Source organism: Papio anubis, chromosome 11 (assembly GCF_008728515.1).
Source record: "Papio anubis isolate 15944 chromosome 11, Panubis1.0, whole genome shotgun sequence".
NCBI classification, from domain to species: Eukaryota; Metazoa; Chordata; class Mammalia; order Primates; family Cercopithecidae; genus Papio; species Papio anubis.
This window is the reverse complement of record NC_044986.1, coordinates 109,049,726-109,069,143: the sequence shown is the minus strand read 5'-3', so window position 1 is coordinate 109,069,143 and position 19,418 is coordinate 109,049,726. Positions and strand designations below refer to the sequence as shown.

Below are 19,418 nucleotides of genomic sequence, written 5' to 3'. Positions count from 1 at the left end.
GAAGAAAAAGAAGGAAAGCATTTCAGGGCGTGGTTCATTCAACTACAGCATATGACTAAACTTTGGGGGGAAAAGAAGTGGTCTGATGATCACAGATTTAAAAATGTGTTTTAGCAAATGCTCAGGAGGGAGAACATTTCAAAGCCTATGGTTTTAATCTGTTTTGAACATTTCTTTCTGCTCTGTTAGCTCCATTTATTGTTACAATCAAGTCAGCATTCCGGGGTTATGAGTAACCAAACAGCTATTGCTTTTTGCAACGGGCTGTTTGGTTTCTGGACTCTGATTTTTGAGGGAAAAAATGACTCCTGAATAAATTTTGTGAAATCCAGGTAAGCCCAATATTTAGTGACTGTAAGGCCCCACTTGCCTACACTCACATGCAGGCTGAGAAAGTCAGCAAAGTTTTTAGATCACATGCCCACCATGGGTAACAACCTTTAAACCCACTGCTAACATGTTATTGGCAGCTAGGGAGGGGTGAAAAAAACCATTCCACCGCCATTAGCCCAATTTTATTACAGCAGTTTCCACATGAGTTGAGCATTTGCAGAAAAGCAAAACAAGGCTTTTGAACAAAGTGTCAGAGGGTTGCTCATTTTAACTTTCAGAAAAAAAAAAAAAATTCCCCAAATATTTAAGGGCCTCAAAATAGTCCCCCAAGCCCTGCTTTTGGTGGAACATGGGAGGCCACTGCAATGTCAGCTTGTCATAATAAAAATAAGCCCCAAGCAGACTATGTGTCTTCTCACAGCCATTTCTGTCAGGCATAGGGCTCTCCCTGAAAGCTGCTTCTGCCTGGAGTCCCTGCTTTCGTCCCTCAGGCCCCAGGCCTGCTTTCAGGGAACAGCCCCTGTCTCTACTTTCTCCCACGATGGGCGTGACACACGAAACACAACTGGCCCATTGATATTTTGCCAAGTGGGCAACAATCACATGCACTTTGGAGTATGAAAATAAAGGGTTTGGAACAGGGCACATAGCTGTGGAAGATCCGCCACCAGCCCTTTGTAAGTGATAAGGGGTTTAGTGCAACCAAGCAATATCCTTGCTGGCGAGCGAGGCCATCTGAACATTCTGCACGTGGATGCCAGTACTACTTTGTGCTGTGAGTGTGAATTTCAGGAGGCACCTTGTTTCTCCTCTGAGATGGAGTCATGACTCGGCAGCAGTCCTTCCGTGAAGACTTTCTAGTTCTATCCGATTTCATTTACTGTAGCTCTATCATCAGACAACAGCAAATTGTCCGTAGAGCTACAGTAAATGAAATCAGAGATAAAACTGGTACGTCTTTTAGAGCTACTAAAAGTAATTCCTAGTGACTCTCACCGAGAAGGATGACTTTGCTAAATTACTGAAAGTAATGAATTACTGAAAGTAGTGATTGAATGATTTCGTGATGAATTGCTAAAAGTAATTCCTAGTGATTCTCACTGAGGGGATGACTTCATTTCTTTTCAAGGTAAGAACTTGTTTTATAATTAAATTTTTGTTAAAGTTTCCTGTAACGTCCATATTACTCATATCAACCCCTTGCACCCTGCACCCATCTATGGTCTCAGGGTTTACTGGAGTGTTGAGCAGTGACTGGCTTCAGTTATCAGCTCTTCCACTCCCCTTCCATGTGGTCATGGAAAAACCCATTAATCTTTTTGAGACTTAGTTTTGACCACTGTAAAATGGGAATAAACTTCCCCTCTTACCTCATGGAATGATTTCATGTTTAAATGAGAACATGGAGGCAAAAATTCCTTTGTAAAGTACCCTAAATATACATTATTATGGTGTGCCAATCAGAGACTTTGATGCTTTCATTCATTCCACAAACTTCTATTGAGTGTTTACTATTTGCCAGGTACTCTGTGGAGCTGGGAATATAGCAGTAAAACAAAGCAAACAAATATCTAGCCTCATGGAATTTAGGTTCTACTGGATATAGAATCCTTGTCATGCTGTGCTACAGCAGTCCCTAGAGCTGAGGTGACAGGATTTTTGTGTGTATTTGGAAGACATTAAAGTTTGCAGACAGGTCAAAGTTCAAAGTATACATAATAAACGTGTTACATATATGTAACTATATATAACATATGACATAATTATGTAGTATATGTATACTTACATTAAAATATATAATTTATTATAATAATAAATGTTAATATTTGTAATTATTAACTATAATTTATAATGTAAGTATATAATATACTACATAATATTACATATATCTGGGACATCTATATATGTTATAAAATTATATAAGAATATTATATAAATAATGTAATTATATAGTATGTTATATAATTATAACAAATATTTATATAATTTTATAAACTATAACAAAATATTTTAAAACTATATATTTAAAAATATATATATATACACACACACGCATATTCTAATGACTAGATTCCTGCAATTAAAAATTGATTATAATAAACTTTTGGGCTCAAGATTCTCAAAGACTATTTTAATGATCCAAGACACACCCTTTGCAGTAGCGCTGGGAAAATTTTCATCTTCAAATGCCTCACGCTACCTAGGTGGCCATTTTTTTGCAAAAGCCCTCTGAGGCAGATGGCCCTGGCGCCCCTTGAAGAGCAGCAGCTCTGGCAGGCCGTCGCTGTGCTTGTTGGCAGGGCCAGTCCCTATGCTCCGCCACGCGAATGCTTTTTCTGGGGAAGCTTTCTCAGACTGCAAGGGTGAGGTGTGAGCCATCCCAAGCACAGTCCTTACCAATGGGAACCAGAGTGGGGGGATGAATGCCTCCAGTATGGTCCTTCAGAGCCTCCCAGCACAGAGAGTCCAAGTTGCCCCCAGGGGCTCCCTCTGCTGGTTCCCCTCCCCCTTTCCTTCACTCACTGGTCCTGGGCTCCTGCTTCCCGGCATCACCTAACTCAGCTGCAGCCAAGGCCTTCAGGCATTGCTTCAGGGAAACCCGAACCACATATTAATCCCATGTCTACCAAATGATCACCGAAGGGCTGATGCTCATTAAAATGTCTAAGAATAGAACACTGCTGACTACTGGAAAGAATTCGGAATCTTGGCAGTGATTTCCTGTTCTACCCCAAACTTTGGGATGTACTGAAAAAACCATCTCACTTCCTACCTCCAAGACATCAAAGTTGCATCTTGAATGATACTCCACATCGAAGTCATGGATGGTGAGCTGAATGCTACTCCCTGGGGCCGTCCTAATGTACCAGATACACTCCTTGTTGGGTGGATACGTGTTGGGGTACCCGGGGCTGCTGAAGGAGCCTGTGGCCCCAGACAGCTCTCCACCACAACCTGTTAAAACAGCAAGGCTCAGTCATTTCAAAGTGGGCAGCAGCCCATGGAAGATAATTCACAAATTCAACTCACCGAAAGTTCATCAAAAATATACAATGCCTAATTTAGGAGAAAACCATTAAGTTACAATAAAGTTATAATTATGCAGTTATAGAACAACGAGAAAAAAATCATGGCTACAACTTATTAACTTTATACATCCAAAAATAAAACACTGATTATATATAATTTAGTACAATAATGCTCAATCCTTTTTCTTACCATATCAAACCTTTGTACTTTTTTTTTTTTTTAAGTCACTCTAATTTTAGATTTTCTTTATTACATAACATAGTAGGAAGTACAACGGGCTGTGTGAGCCGTGGTCGTGAACTTCAGGTCCCTGGGTCTTCAGTATCATTGTAGCTAATACATTATTCCATAGTCCCGTGCAGATCTAAGAACTAGAATTTTAGGTGCTAAAAATCCTTAGCTTTGTACCAAAGACTGTAGGAAATAAACAAGTAAATGATATAGGTCCTAACTCAGGAAACTGACATTAAAAAAAAAAAAATACAATGGATATAGAAAAATCCAACCAAGGAAAAAGACAACAGCATGTGTTTAAGAATGTTGATATGTCATGCCTTAGAAAGCCATTCAGGCAGACCACGACAACAAATAATCAAATGCCGTAGCCTGCAGCACATAATAGAATAATGCCGCCTTTCATTGAGTGCTCATATGAGCTCTCCATGTATTTCCCGTTTCAATACTCATAAGGACCACATGAGGCAGGTACTGTTAGGATCCATTTCTTAAATGAGCAAATCAGTGCAAACAGAGGTGGTGTGGATTTTTCAAGGTTAATTGATATTAGTACATTAACTGAGGTGATCTGGTTGTATCTTAGTACTTCATTACTATACCACACAGGCTCTCACATTGTTTGCAGGAATTCAGACAGAGATTTCAGTGTGGAGAGGAAGAAAAAACTTTGCAGAAGAGGTAAAATTTAAGGAAGGCTTGTGAGAGACAAAATTAGAAAAGAGATTATCTTGTTTTCCAACAGCAATTTTTGGTGAATAACAAAACGTTTTTTGCTCTTGTTAACATTTCCGGGCCTCTTTTTCTTTCATTCTTTTTTTTGGAATATTCTTTATTGGTTGGTAAATTCTTCCAATTGCCTGCTCTTATTCTTCAAAGCTTTTCATGTGCAATCATTAAAAAGTCAGGAAACAACAGGTGCTGGAGAAGATGTGGAGAAATAGGAACACTCTTAACACTGTTGGTAGGAGTGTAAACTAGTTCAACCATTGTGGAAGACAGTGTGGCGATTCCTCAAGGATCTAGAACTAGAAATACCATTTGACCCAGCCATCCCATTACTGGGATTATAAATCATGCTACTATAAAGACACATGCACACATATGTTTATTGTGGCACTATTCACAATAGCAAAGACTTGGAACCAACCCAAATGTCCATCAATGATAGACTGGATTAAGAAAATGTGGCACATATACACCATGGAATACTATGCAGCCATAAAAAACGATGAGTCCATGTCCTTTGTAGGGACATGGATGAAGCTGGAAACCATCATTCTGAGCAAACTATCGCAAGAACAGAAAACCAAACGCTGCAGGTTCTCACTCATAGGTGGAAATTGAACAATGAGAACACTTGGACACAGGAAGGGGAACATCACACACCAGGGCCTGTCATGGGGTGGGGGAGGGGGGAGGGATAGCATTAGGGGGAATACCTAATGTAAAATGACGAGTTAATGGGTGCAGCACACCAACATGGCACATGCATACATATGTAACAAACCTGCACGTTGTGCACATGTACCCTAGAACTTAACGTATAATAATTTAAAAAATAAAATAAAATAAATAAAAACAACAGCGCCTCCTCACTCCATTATGAGTAAATGTGCATTTTTCACATGAATGACATTAAACTACCATGGCTTCTAAAGTAAGACACCAAGTCTGAGATCTTGTCTAGTATCCACTCTATGCAAATTCCTCCTATACAGTGAGTTAGAAGAAAAGCTTTTAAAAGTTAAGGAGTTAAAAAAGAAAACCTCCATACAGAATTCCCCACTGCACCAAGAAGCACCGAGAATTCTAAGAATATTGATTCGGCAGAGAAATCTGACTCTAGCTCAAAGCACTACTATCTTCTTGACTTCTCAGTCTCCTTGCACTTGAAAACCTCTGCATTTTCAGACTTTAAATGTATTGCACAGAGCAATATCTTTCCTGTTTCCTATAAAGTTCCCGCTTTTATTTCTAAAGGCTATGAAAAAGCTGTTTAAAATTAGATGTGCTGACATTGTTTATAGACTATGGTGAATCTTAAAAAAACACAAGTACCATAAAAGATGAGAAAATATTTGTGCGCCCACAACAACACATGGCAAATATTCCTGAAGCCAAAATCATCACAGATTGTCCATATCTCCTGTACCACTGCCCAAATCCAGGGAGCACTGCTCACAGGACATTCTATAACACGATGCTCCTGGAGTGGTACCACACAGTGGCTCATGTAACTCATGTTAAGATATACCACCTTTTACTAAAATACATTATAGGTAAGCCAAGCCTGTTACTCAAATTTTTTTCTCAGCTTGCATTTTCAGTTCAGATGGTTCTTTCTATCAGTGGTATCAAATAAATTATCCAATGGAAAAAATCTAGAGGAAAATAACTTTATGGCCACATGATATAAAAGATAAGAAGGAAACGAAAGCTTAGATAGCTCATTTCTGCATTTTTACTTAGCATTAGTTCATCGGCCAATCTGATTCAATTTTTTTTTGCCACAGTTGATTCATCTAAAACTCTGTGTAACATTTTTCCATTGTCTTTTCCAATTGTTTTAGGTTTCCTTGTGAATTCCTTTGCAAATAACAGGATACTAATATCCTTAAATTAGTCACTGTAAACTGGAATGGTAATACAGATTTGTGGCATTCAGTAATGTTTTTAAAAAATTACAGTACAGTTATATGGACCCACAATGTCTTTTTTCCTAGGATTTAAAGCAAATAATAAGGTTTGCTTAATAAACAGAGCAAAATTTTATTTTTAAGTATTTCTTGTTAATAGCACATGTGTGTATGTTTTTTAAAGAAAAATTTCTTTTTCTTTTCCTTTTTTTTTTTTTTTTTTTTTAAAAGTAGAGATGCAGTTTCACCATGTTGGCCAGACTGGTCTTGAACTCCTGACCTTGGGTGATCCACCCGCCTTGGCCTCCCAAAGTACTGGAATTACAGGTGTGAGCCACCACGCCCAGTGGAGAAATTTCAATTTTATAAGTGATACACTGTCAGGAAAAATATTGTATGGTTATGAGAAAGAGAGAAAGAAACTGTTAGGGCTTGAAATATCTGAAGTTTTCTTTTTCTCCTTCATGCTCTCACTACCTCTGAGGTTTAACATATCAAAAGGTAACATTTGATTTAAAAATTCACAGCAAATGCAAAATAGGATAGATTAGTGGTAATTTTTAGTCAAAATTATAAAGTACTAGGAGGTAAAGTTAATTCTGGTAATTATGGTAGAAACTTAACTCTCTTTGTATTTCCAAAATTTGAAAGAGATAAAATAGCTTCCCAATTCCATGTATTTATTCATTCATTCACTCATAAGTGTTTATTGAGCATCAGCCCATAATATAAGCAGTGCTATAGAAGCCAAGTGTATTTAATATCTCTTGAAAAAAAGAAGGACATTTATAGACATAAAAAGTGCTATTACCCACATGTCTTCTTGCAAGTTATTAAACTCTTTTTCCTTTTCTTTCAGTTTACCAAGAGTAATTTCAGTAAGTTTTATTTGAAGAAAACAATCTGAATTCTAGTCTATCCTTTACATGTTAATCACTGGTAAGTTACAAATAAGAATAAATATCTCATCATGCCATTACCAGTCATATTTGCGACTCTAGATGCATGACAAAGGGATCACAAACAGGGATGGGAAAAAGAGATGGAGAATACACAAGTCTGGAAATGAAAGAAGTTATATCAACCAATACCCATCAGGAAATAACACAGGCAGGGATGTTTAGACCACCAACATCCTTGTCATCATCCAGTTACCTGTCTGGTTGAATGAACAATAAAATGTAAAAGAAATAGAGAAGTTTTTAAAACTGGTCATTCGTAATCTAAAATAGATGACAATGATTTAGAAAAGCCTTTCAACGTCTACATAAAGAAGAAAATTTAAAAGATGAAAATACCAGCCAGGCGTGGTGGTTCACGCCTGTAATCCTAGTACTTTGGGAGACCAAGGTGGGCAGAACACCTGAGGTCAGGAGTTCAAAACTAGACTGTCCAACATGGTGGAACTCTGTCTCTATTAAAAATGCAAAAATTAGCTGGGTGTCGTGGTGTGCGTCTATAATCTCAACTATTCGGGAGACTGAAGCAGGAGAATTGCTTGAACCCAGGAGGTAGAGGTTGCAGTGAGCCTAGATTGCACCACTGCACTCTAGCCTAGGCGACAGAGCAAGACTCCATCTCAAAAATAAAAAAGATGAAAATACCCACCAAGAAGGGAACAGTGACATGAGGAATAAAGAGTTTTGAGAGAAATAGACACAGTGGCTCTTTGTCACTTTGGTAAGAGAAAGTATTCATGGAATAGACATGATTTTAGAACTGCTTAATTGGCATGTTAGATTGCAAAACTTTTGGAAACATTATAGTGTAACAGAGGAAGCATGGGCTGTGGTTCAGATAAATGGGTTCCTAAACTGGCTGTGATAGTTCCTCGATAAGTAATCTAACCTTTCTTTCCTCTACAGCAGTATGAATAGTTACTTCATAGGGTTGTTACATAGAATAAATGGAACAATCCAAAGTTTTTAGTTAAATGTTGTACATATCATAATCCTTTCATACATGCTATGTATTCTATCTTTACATTTTTTTTACTCTTTTATTTTGAAACAGGGTCTTGCTATATTGCCCAGGCTGGTCTTGAACTCCTGGGCTCAAGTGATCCACCTTTCCCTCCCAAAGTGCTGGGATTACAGGTATGAGCCACCACACCTGGCCGTGTTTTGTATCTTCACAAGACTTTATCCCCAGATTTGAGACAAAAACTTGGAGCTAGAAGAATTACTAGCTAAAAAGCTATCATGAATAGCTCGAGAAGAGGTAAGAAATTGGTTGTTCATTAAAGTGCATAGAAATTTTTTAAAAGACAATCCATCTTTGTATGGTAGTTCAGTTCTCAAGTGCTTTCATTTTATTTGAATTATTTTTATTTGAAATGCATTATTTTATTTGAAATTAATCATGACAACATGAGGCAGGTAACAATGATAATGTCAGGCCCATTGTAGAGGTGAGCAAAGTGAGGTTCAAGAAAGCTGTGGAACATGCTCATATCACTTACTGAATGGCAGATGTGGGTGCAAAACCCTATTCTGACACCAACCCACCCCCACGCTGACCTCCACTTCTGTGTTCTCTCCCCCCATGCCTTGCCGAGAACTTCGGCTCAAAGGCATGGAACTAACAATGTTGAACACTGCCCTCATTACTGTCCTGTCCCTCCACCGAAGACAATCACCATAGCAACCTGGAAAATGTAAACAAAGCAAAACTCTTTTAATTGACTTTGAGGCAAAATCTAACAGAATACATCATTAGACATCAGCTGAACTCAATAAAATAATGCCCTGAAGAGAAGCCTATGTTTTTCAGTTTTAAAGAGTTAATCTTTATAAAAGTTTTAGTACTGGTGACTGATCATCTGTTTGACTTGATTTTCCTCCAAACTCTCAGTCATCAGCTGAAAGGAAGTGCTTGCTTTATCTGTAGGAAGCACATTGAGCTGCTGAACTCATAACGACCAAGAGTTACAAGCTGTTGCTAAACCTGCTTACTTGTGTAGATAACTTAAAATACCTTCATAAAAGAACTTTGCTAATATTGTTTTGGTTTTTGTCCAAAACAAACCATGGGTTATAAAATTCCAGTACCGAAACATTTAATAATAACCTTCTATGTAGGTACTATCTTTAAGTTCATATCTGTGTGTTTTTAATAAGAGCTTTAATAAAAGCAAACCAGCAATGAAACAGCTAAATGGAATCCGAGGCACAAAGTTTAAAAAGTAAATGCTGTATTGCCCTGTGAGTGCTCAAATGCAGTCACCGCTTTGCGCCTGGCATTTTCCTGAAACTATACGCCATAAACTGATGCCATCTTGAAATTGACATGGCTAAAGCCCAAGGAGGATGGGAGAAAAGGAAGAGAGAAGTGACCCAACACCGACACCCTCCCACCCTTATCCTTTCATTCCTAAAGGAAATGCCTGAGAAATCAACAGTTGCTGTTAAAACAAAGCCAAAAAGCCAAGGCACGGTAAAAGAGAATTAAATTTTAAACACAATTAGTGACAATGTTCACATGCTCCATTAAAATGGTCAATTTATATTTTACTAGCTTTTTTCTATAACTTAAAAATAAAAACTCTTTCTGTTCCACAAGACCTTGAGATGTGCCTCATTGGCGAGGCCAGTATGCCCTCATTGTGTAAAAAGGCAGCTTGTGGGCTAGGCATGGTGGCTCATGCTTATAATCCCAGGACTTTGGGAGGCCGAGGCAGGCAGATGACAAAGTCTGGAGATCGAGACCATCCTGGCAAACATGGTGAAACCCTGTCTCTGTTAAAAATATAAAAACTTAGCTGGGCATGGTGGTGGGCTCCTTAAAATGGCCAAAGTTGTTCAAAGGTGACTGACATGTAATGAGAACCACAGAAAGTCAGTAATTCCTGGTTTGATGTTACCAGTTAATTCCCCAACATTTCACAGGTGTGTGGCCAAGTGATAGGCATCTGTCCTACTGGGGTCACTAGTCCTCTCTGAACACAAGGCCAAGGGTGCAGCTCCTCAAATTCATAAGGACACGAAGCATGTGCAGATGAATTTTCTGAGGGATTTGGTCAGATAGCATGTATTCTGTGAGGATGGAGACACAAACTGGAGTGATCACGAGATGAAATCACAGAAGAAAATCAAGTAATATAAAGGCCAAGGAACATAAAATTTCCCTGAGAAAAATAAGGAATAAAGAAGACAGAAAAAAGGAAGAAGAGGATAAAACATGGTGACTCCAGGAGAGGAAAGAGTTGTCCCTGTATTGGGTTGAACACTGTGCCCCCAGACTTACGCCCACCAGGAACCTGTGACTGTGGCCTTTTTGGAGGGAAGAGTCTTCGCAGATGTAATCAAGTTAAAATGAGGTCATACCGGATTGGGGTGGAACTGGAATCCAATATTCTTGGTTTCCTTATTCGAAGAGGGAAATTTGGTCCCAGACACCAAGAAGGAAGAAGGTCATGTGTGCATAGATACAGAAATTGGAATTATACATCTACAAGTCTTAGAAAGCCAAAGATAGCCATCAATCAACAGAAGCTAGAAGAAGCAAGGAAGGGTCTTCCCTAGAGCCTTCAGAGGGATGACCCTGCCAACACCTTGACTTTGGACTTCCAGCCTCCAGAATAAAAAGAATAAATTTCTATTGTCCCATGCCACCCAGTTTGTGGTACTTATTTACAGCAGCCCTAGGAAGCTAATATATCCTCATTCTTTTCCTGATAAATGAGGTGGCCAAATTCCCAGGTAGGTACAAAATGGTAACAACTATTTCTGTGGTATTCAAAGAGTGTGCATTTGTAAACTTTCTGTATTTATCTTTTAATTATTACTTCCTATTTGTCATCTTGAGATTTAGAAGATGGTTGGTCAAGGATAAAATTTTCATGAAAATGGAAAACGTCTACTGTTGAGAAAACTAGCAGCAAATACAAGGCCAGGTACCACATCAGGAAGAAATAGGTAAACCCGAGAACCAGGGAGTTAAGTCATAACAATTGCTAGCATTTGAGAGTCAATAAAGGTTTAGAAAGTTTCATGTTCCACAAAGACTTCATCCCTGCCCCATATTTTGTGATAATCCATTTTATTCGACTAATTTATATACAGCAGTGGATATAAAGTAGAACGTCAGGTTTCAATGGTAGAGACACAATAAAAAAGAATGAAAGAATAAGTCATTGCATGAAGTCAGTGACTTGGAAAACAGATACAAGAAGCTTAGAAATCAATGCTGTTAACTGCTGTAAAATGACCTTTACATTCCTATTCAAGATGTCATATAAATATTCAAAGTTAAGACTGTCATAGCCATCTGACTATCTAAGATGGCCTAGATCTAAATACTGATGTGTTTCCCCTTAGTACATCATCAAAGAGAAAGAAATCCAAAAAACCCATAATTTTGGAGTTTCTGTGTAATATAAATTTAATTTCCTGTATAAAAGGATACTATCTTTCATCGTAACCCAGAGAAGTTAGCCAATCTTGTCATCTTTTCACTCTGATTAACCTTATCAGTTTCCTTTTAAGCTACTAATTTCAATCAAATTAAAAAATGGTTTCCCAGTAGAAATCCCTTGCTTACAATTCTTCAGGAGAAATCAATCATTTGATCAATCTCTTTTCCCTCTCCTTAGATATTTTTGAAATGATTGAAGACTTCTAAACACAGTTTAGTACAAGAAGATCCAAGGAAAGAAATGAGACTAAGATAACTGTACTAATCTCCCCTGAAATAAGTCGTCATGCCGAAGGCTACTGAAAGCTTCTTTATGAAATCCCTCAAACAAAGACAGAGAAAACATGTTCTCTGTAGGCAGTTTCCAAGTTCAACAGTCATACTTCTATTTAGAAATATTTATTCAAACCTGCATTCCTTCAATTTCATTATTTTGGTACACAGGGCTCTCACAGGAAAAAGAGCCTCCAGGGCCCTACATTGCAGGCCTCTCCCTGATTCCTTCCCTCACCTCCCCCAACCTCTAACCTTCCTTCTGCAGGGAGTGGGCTCCACCCAGGGAAATGGACACATGTGGGCAGCACCACGTCCAGGGCAGTGGTGTTCTGTGACCCTTTAAACTCTGTCCAAATCTGAACCTCAAGGTTGTTTTCTGTGATTAAAACATCCCGTGCTGCAGGCCCCTCGCAGGGCAAATCCTGCATCCAGCCAGCCTGGGTCCTTAGCTTAGGGAAAGCAAAACAACTAAACTACCCAAATCCTCACATGCTCCACCCCGGTCCCATGGTCCACCCCAGCCCGGCCAAGCTGTTCCGGGGGCAGCTGCCCTTTCACTCTTCACTTTAATATAACTTCTCCCTCTTGTAAGCGACTTTGTGTAACTAAACCTTGGTAACTGACTAGATGATCTCCGTGGTTTCTCCCAGATCGGTCAATTCCATCAGCAACATATAGCAGCTCCAGAACAGCACTTTATAAATGAGTAATAAAGCAGAAATTGTGTTTAAGGATTGCAAATAACATTAGCTATTTGGAACTTGTTTTTTGCCAAGCAATGCACCCCTCCACTACAACCCACATATTATTGCTACTTGAACCTGAAGAAAGAATGAATTGCATCATTTAGTGGGAAGCCTTTGAAACTAGATCACCATTTACTTGGGAAAAACTGCACATATCTCTTTAAAAATATTTATTATTACAGGAATTTATAAAATTACCTACTCTAAGCTCTGACCTTCTTTGCATTGTGGTATCATTTGATCTTTTTTTGCAACAAAAAGTTGTGGGGAAAAATTATTTGCTTTCAGACATCGTGGTGCTATTTATCACATGGCCTTTGAGTTTGACACTACACACTGGGTTTTGTGTTCTGATTCTATTGCTTGGTGGATTCGTGAGTGTGGACACATTACTTAACTTCTCTTAGGTTCCTTCCTCAGTTTTCTCACCCACAATAAGGGAATGATAATGCTCATTTCAGAGAATTATTGGGATGAGACATGAGATCATATTTTTAATTTACATATGTTGAGTCATGTTTTAAAATGATAACATCAACAACAGTAATAGTGAATGAGATGCCAATTAAACCAATGCACTAAGCATTTAATCATATTTTCATTCACTCTTTATATGGCAATATAGTTTATTTTTATCATAATGTCTTCAGATAAATTTAAGATTACATTTAGGTGGTAAAATCTATATTATTTATCCTGTATTCCTTCAATTTCGTTATTTTGGTACACAGGGTCAAAATAGTCTATTATGTGAGTAGCCTGTGAAATTGGAAGGATAAAATGTCAGGGACAAAGTATATTATAGTCATTACTGATCTACAGATTATCAAATTCTACTAACTCTTATAAGTGGTAGTTACTGTCCTCCACCAGATTTGTTCTGTTTGTGAGACAATGCTGCTGGCATTGCTTCCTCTGTTTCTCTGAGTACACAGTGCATTCACACAAAACAAGCCCTTGGATATGTAATGTTTGAGACAAATATGGCAACATTTAAGTCAATAGTCAAAAAAGAGAAACCTCTGGGGACAAAAATTCAGGTTCTACGCTGAACGTCACATTTGTTCTGAGTTGGCTTAGAACTCAGTTTTACACTTCATTTTTGGTTGCTATGATATTTGAAACTGAAAAAAAAAAAGTGTGGTTTCAGTTTTTGTGTCATACGAAAAAGTGTGGAATCCCCTGCAAAGTACATGCATTCCTCTATCTGGGATATTGTTGCCAGGGAACAAGAACACAAACAGAAGTTTCGAGAAAGCCCTTCCTTTGGCCCAGATCTCAAGGACTGTGATTACAAATTGTGCAATCTATGATTTGGGAAGGTCATGGTGGTTTGAGGGTTATTTTTTTTTCTTTTTATAACGGTTTCAAAGAGTGGCAATAGAAATAGAACTCCAAATTTTTCAAACAGTGGCGACATGGGAATGGGGAGGCGAGACTCCTGAGAGGCCCTTGCTGGTGAAGAGACTCAGAGCCAACATGAGATGAAGGTCAACTGTGTGGATGTGTATTTACTGCTGTCGTCAAGGAGGTAGAAATGTCAGGAGTGAGCTTTTCCACTCATTCTGAAAGGTCTGCATATGCTTAGCTTTAATGCTGCCTCTGATCATTGGGACCTTGCTGGAGAAGCTCTGAAGTCAAGGCCAAAAGAACTGCAGGATTTTCTTGGTCATTATCCCAACTTTACAACAAGGAGTTATTTAGAACAGATTTCTTAGAAATCAGCATCGTCCATTAAGAATTTCTTTGCAGAAAAGATGTAAGTGAAAATTTGTCATAAATAAAAATCAGACTCAGTATCACAATGCAGAAACCTGTTCTTTGGTTCCACATTAAGATGGAACTCATTTCCAGTCTCCATGCTTAAAAATATTTTAAGACTATCACAAAGTCAAAAGCCCAAAATATCAAATAGGCCGAAAAAGCCATCATACGCAGGATGGGATATAGCATATATAAATGTGAGAGAAAGAACAGTCAGCATTTAGGGAAATATCTCTTAACTTAAACAGAGCTGGTTGTTTTTAAAAGCTTCTCTTTTACTTAAATTTTTACCAAAACCAAGCAGGATTTCTTTATCTGACATCACATTCTTGAGGTTACTTTGGAGGCGGATGGATGGGTACTTTACCATTTCTCTCTGTGTGACGTTATGTCTATCACAGCCTAGCAGGAAGCGACACTGTGAAAGCAATTTCATCACCTACGGAGAGAAAGGTCTGCGCCTGAGATTAGAACCAGACAGTGTGATTCACAGCTCAGCCCTGTGAACCTGCCCTAGAATCTTTGCTGACCACAATTCATAAATCACTTCCATTGCCCAACATCATACTTCCAGATTGTTGTGAATTATTTCACCACGTGGCATCAAGGACATACAATAATAAAAATTTTAAATTGAACAACATTTTTTTGTTCAATAAAATTTTTTGTTCAACAAAAGTTGCTTGTTCAATAACAAAAAAGACTCCTAAAATCATTTTCAAACTGGAAAACTCAGGTAATCATGAGTCTGTATTTCAAAGTTATAACTTTGAAGAAATTATTAGGAAGAGAGAATGTGGCAATTGGTCTAATATTTTCTGGGCCAGGATTTATCACAGCACTGGCCACATAGCCCTTGAGTGTCTTTGCTGAGGATTTATCAGAATGTTACTCCCCTTTGATCGTCAGTTGTCTTGGCTCTGCAGACCTCTATTCCCCGCTCTCAGTATCCAGGACCCAGAATAGTCCCCTGGGGTTGCCTCTATCACTGTGATCTATGATTTCTCCAACTGTAATCTCCTCCCTTGACATTTCCCACTCCACTATCTAAAACAACAGTGGTTCCCTTTTCCTTACTACATTAAGTTCACACTTGTCTGGCTGGCTTTGAGAGTTTTAAAGAATCTAGCCCAGGAGGTCTATGAAGCCTCATACCCCATTGTTTTCATTACATCAGGCTTATTTCTATCTCTTTCTTTGCTCATGCTGATCCAGGCACCATCTGTCAATTCTTGTCCTGATCATTCTTCAAGGGCTCTAAAATCTCACAGAGTCCGTGAAGATTTTCCCCAGTGACTTCCAGCCTCCTTACTAGCCTTGCAATAGGCACCTTACAGTTCAGCACTTCTGTTAGTTTTCTACACCTGCTTCCTAACTGATCATGCACAGCTTGAAGACAAAGACTAACGTGGTATTTCTTTCATATGCCTAAAAATACCTTGCACAGTTTTGGATATATATTTCATCATGCTCCCAATCCAAATTCACCAACACATAGTTTATTCCAAAGTCTCTTTCTCTGGCCCAAATCCTCACCTAATTTTTATACTCACACCGGCCATTGCTGAAAGGATACATCCCCTGAACATCTCAAATGCAGCATGTTCAAATCGGAGCTCACAATTTTCCCCCAAACATGGTCTTTTTCTGGGATTTCCTATCTATGAATAATGGCACCAACATGTGTCAAATCATATACCACAGGAAAGCTGGAGCTGTCCATGATTCCTTCTTCTCTCTCCCAGACTGACACACATCTACTCCACCATCAGATCTGCCATCTTGGCTCACTGCAACCTCTGCCTCCCAGATTCAAGCTATTCTCCTGCCTCAACTTCCTGAGTAGCTAGGATTACAGGCACGCACCACCACACCTGGCTAATTTTTGTATTTTTAGTAGAGATGGGGTTGGTCAGGCCAGTCTCAAACTCCTGACCTCATGGTCCACCCACCTTGGCCTCTCAAAGTGCTGAGATTACAGGTGTGAGCCACTGTGCCCGGCCCTAAACAGCTCTTTAATACACTGCCTCACCCACTACTCATTTCTTTTCTCCCTGCTCTGATATAATAGCCCCCTAACGAGTCACTCAAACTCTCAGTCTCTTCCTCTTCTTAGGCGTCCCTCTACTTACCAGAACTCTTATTCTAAAGTGTACTTGTGTTTGCATCACTGAATTTCCCACTTAAAAATCCTCGGTGGTCTTTCCCTGATGGCAGAATAAAATCCAAATTCTGGCAATGTTTCTTATCAATTGGTTTCTGATAACCTGTCCTGCCTCAACTTCTATCACTCCCTTTCCCTAGTGTTTCTCACCTTTTCTTCATTATCAGCCCCCTGAGGAGACTGTTCAGACATTTTTTTCCAAATTCTCAACCATGAAAATTTAATACAAGTATATTGTATATCTGTTATGTACTGTATATCTTTATGCTTTATACATTAAAGAGTAAGAATTTCTTAATCCCCCTACCAAGAGCCAATTTTACCTCCTTGGGGTTGATACTTCCCCAGTGGAGAATGCAGAGAATGTGTGGTCTAGCTGAAGGACTTGCACTTTGCAAAACTTTTGTACCCTCATGCCTTGCTGCTTCTACTTAGAAATGCTTTCCTCTCCCAGATATTTGTCTGATCAATTCTTGCCCATTCTTTAAAACTCAGTTCAAATGTCAAAGCTGCCTGGAGGGTCCTTTGAAATCCCACAGGCTGACCTAGCTATTTTTTCTGCGTTCCCATGGCGTCCTGGATTATGTATATATTTCTACACTTGGTTTGCCTGCCTTGCCTACTCGATGACTAACTCCCCAAAGTCAAGAATGTGATCTGGGGCCGGGCGCGGTGGCTCAAGCCTGTAATCCCAGCACTTTGGGAGGCCGAGACGGGTGGATCACGAGGTCAGAAGATCGAGACCATCCTGGCGAACATGGTGAAACCCCGTCTCTACTAAAAAATACAAAAAAACTAGCCGGGCAAGATGGCGGGCGCCTGTAGTCCCAGTTACTTGGGAGGCTGAGGCAGGAGAATGGCGTAAACCCGGGAGGCGGAGCTTGCAGTGAGCTGAGATCCGGCCACTGCACTCCAGCCCGGGCGACAGAGCGAGACTCCGTCTCAAAAAAAAAAAAAAAGAATGTGATCTGCTTCCTTTCTGTTTTGGGCTGAATTGTATCTCTGCCGAAATTCATACATTGAAGTTCTAACTCCCAGACCTCAGAATGTGACTGTCTTTGGAGATAGGGCCTTTAAAAAGAGGTGATTAAGTTAAAATGGAGCTGAATGGACTCTAATCCAATCTGACTGGTGTCTTTGTAAGGAGCAAATTTGGACATACAGAGCTATCAGGATGAACACACAGAGAGAAAACACCATGTGAGGACACAGGGAAAAGGCAGCATCCACAAGCCAAGGAGAGAGGCCTCAGGAGAAAACAACCCTGCTGACACCTTGACTTTGGACTTCCAGCCTCCAGAACTGTGAGACAGCACACTTCTGTTGCTTGAACCTCCCAGTCTGTGGCATTTTTGTTATGACAGCCCAAGCAAATTAATACTGTCTATATTCAGACACCAAGCCCAAAGTATGTGCTGGCTGGTTGGCTGAATGAATGAAAAACTTGTTCTCAAAAAATATCTGCTTGCAGAGGTTATGTGTAATTGACATGTAAATAATCATGTAATTAACATGATTCACAGTTGTAGCTGCCTGTTCATTATAGGCTGGGCCTCGATCTTCTATAGCCCAGCTTACCCACCCTCACACCCTAAGGCATTCTTACACAAGACAAGTGGATAACAGAATTACAAAAGATAAAACCTTTGTCTTCAAAGGGTGAACCTCCCAGAAATCCTACTACATGTACTCTAAGCCACAAAAGGAATAAAATTTTTGAATGAGAAGGAATTCCCCTGAAAGACCAGTGATAAACCAAGACTAATGAAAGACCATTTGAAAGAAGATACCTGGAACGAAGGTCTAACTTTAAGAGAAACACTGCTGACCTCATGGCAGTTTTCTGCCAGTGCTCTAAGGATGTTTTTTAAAAGCCCTTTGGTACAGTGCTTCATGCCCACAGGTAGTCAAGAAGGCACTGGCTTACATCCAAACCGAGCCAGTCATAAAAGATCTTGACATGGTTTTTAAAATGTTCTCTTCAAACTAATTTCTGAAACTTCTCAAGGCTTCAGAAATCTCATTAATAGCTAAAAGGAAGATAAAATGGACCCAGCCCCCATTTGAGAGGCTGATGTCATCTATCTTCCCAAAGAAAAGGCCACGTTTTCCTTTGTGGAAATCCTGGGTGACATCACCTCCTGATCACATGCCCCTTAGTCCTGCCCCCGCGAGCTCCCAGCTGAAGGGTTCGCTCCCTTTGCAAATGTCACTCTCTCGCTCACAAAGCTCCTTGACCTTGTTTGTATGCTGGATTCCATCACTAAGTGAAAGAAGGCCTCTGGGAGCAACGACCAGAAGAGGCGAGGGGGTCTGTGCAGCTGGCTGGGAGGCTGCTTTTCACACAGCCTGCGGAAACTTCTGTATTCCCCACCCCTACCCCCCAGGCCCTCCCCCCGCAACCCAGACGGAGGCCCCCAAGGCTGAATTCAGCCTCTGGACAATGCTGTCAAAGCTGAATACCATGAACTGATTAGAGAGACAGGGCGACTGTGGCCATTTCTTTATTTCCAGGGTGGGGCCCTCTTTGAGGACCCGCATAAAAGGCCCTGCAATGTTACTTCGTCTCATGTCTACAGGGCCACGTTCAGGAAGAGCCCACAAATAAAGCCTGGTTGTAGATCCGTTTTCTTAAAGCCAATAGAAGGTTTGTGTCATTCACAAAGCAGCATATTTTGTAAATGCACTTATGCATGAATTGGGGAAATGAATGTAGTGTGTAGGAACTCTTCCTCAGAAGCAGTGCTCAGGAGACAATGTCACTGCCGAGTTTGAATTCTCTGCCTGGTGTCTGGAGATCGTACTGCACAGTTTAGA

General features: G+C 39.7%; 1 protein-coding gene across 1 annotated transcript in view; it reads right to left on the bottom strand.

Annotated features, from left to right (window-relative positions):
• CUBN (cubilin) overlaps window positions 1-19,418 on the bottom strand; it is a 308,229-nt gene that overhangs the window by 159,848 nt on the left and 128,963 nt on the right. Inside the window, 1 exon segment of the mRNA XM_031652472.1 lies at window positions 3,107-3,288. Within this exon segment, the coding sequence (XP_031508332.1) occupies window positions 3,107-3,288 (182 nt within the window).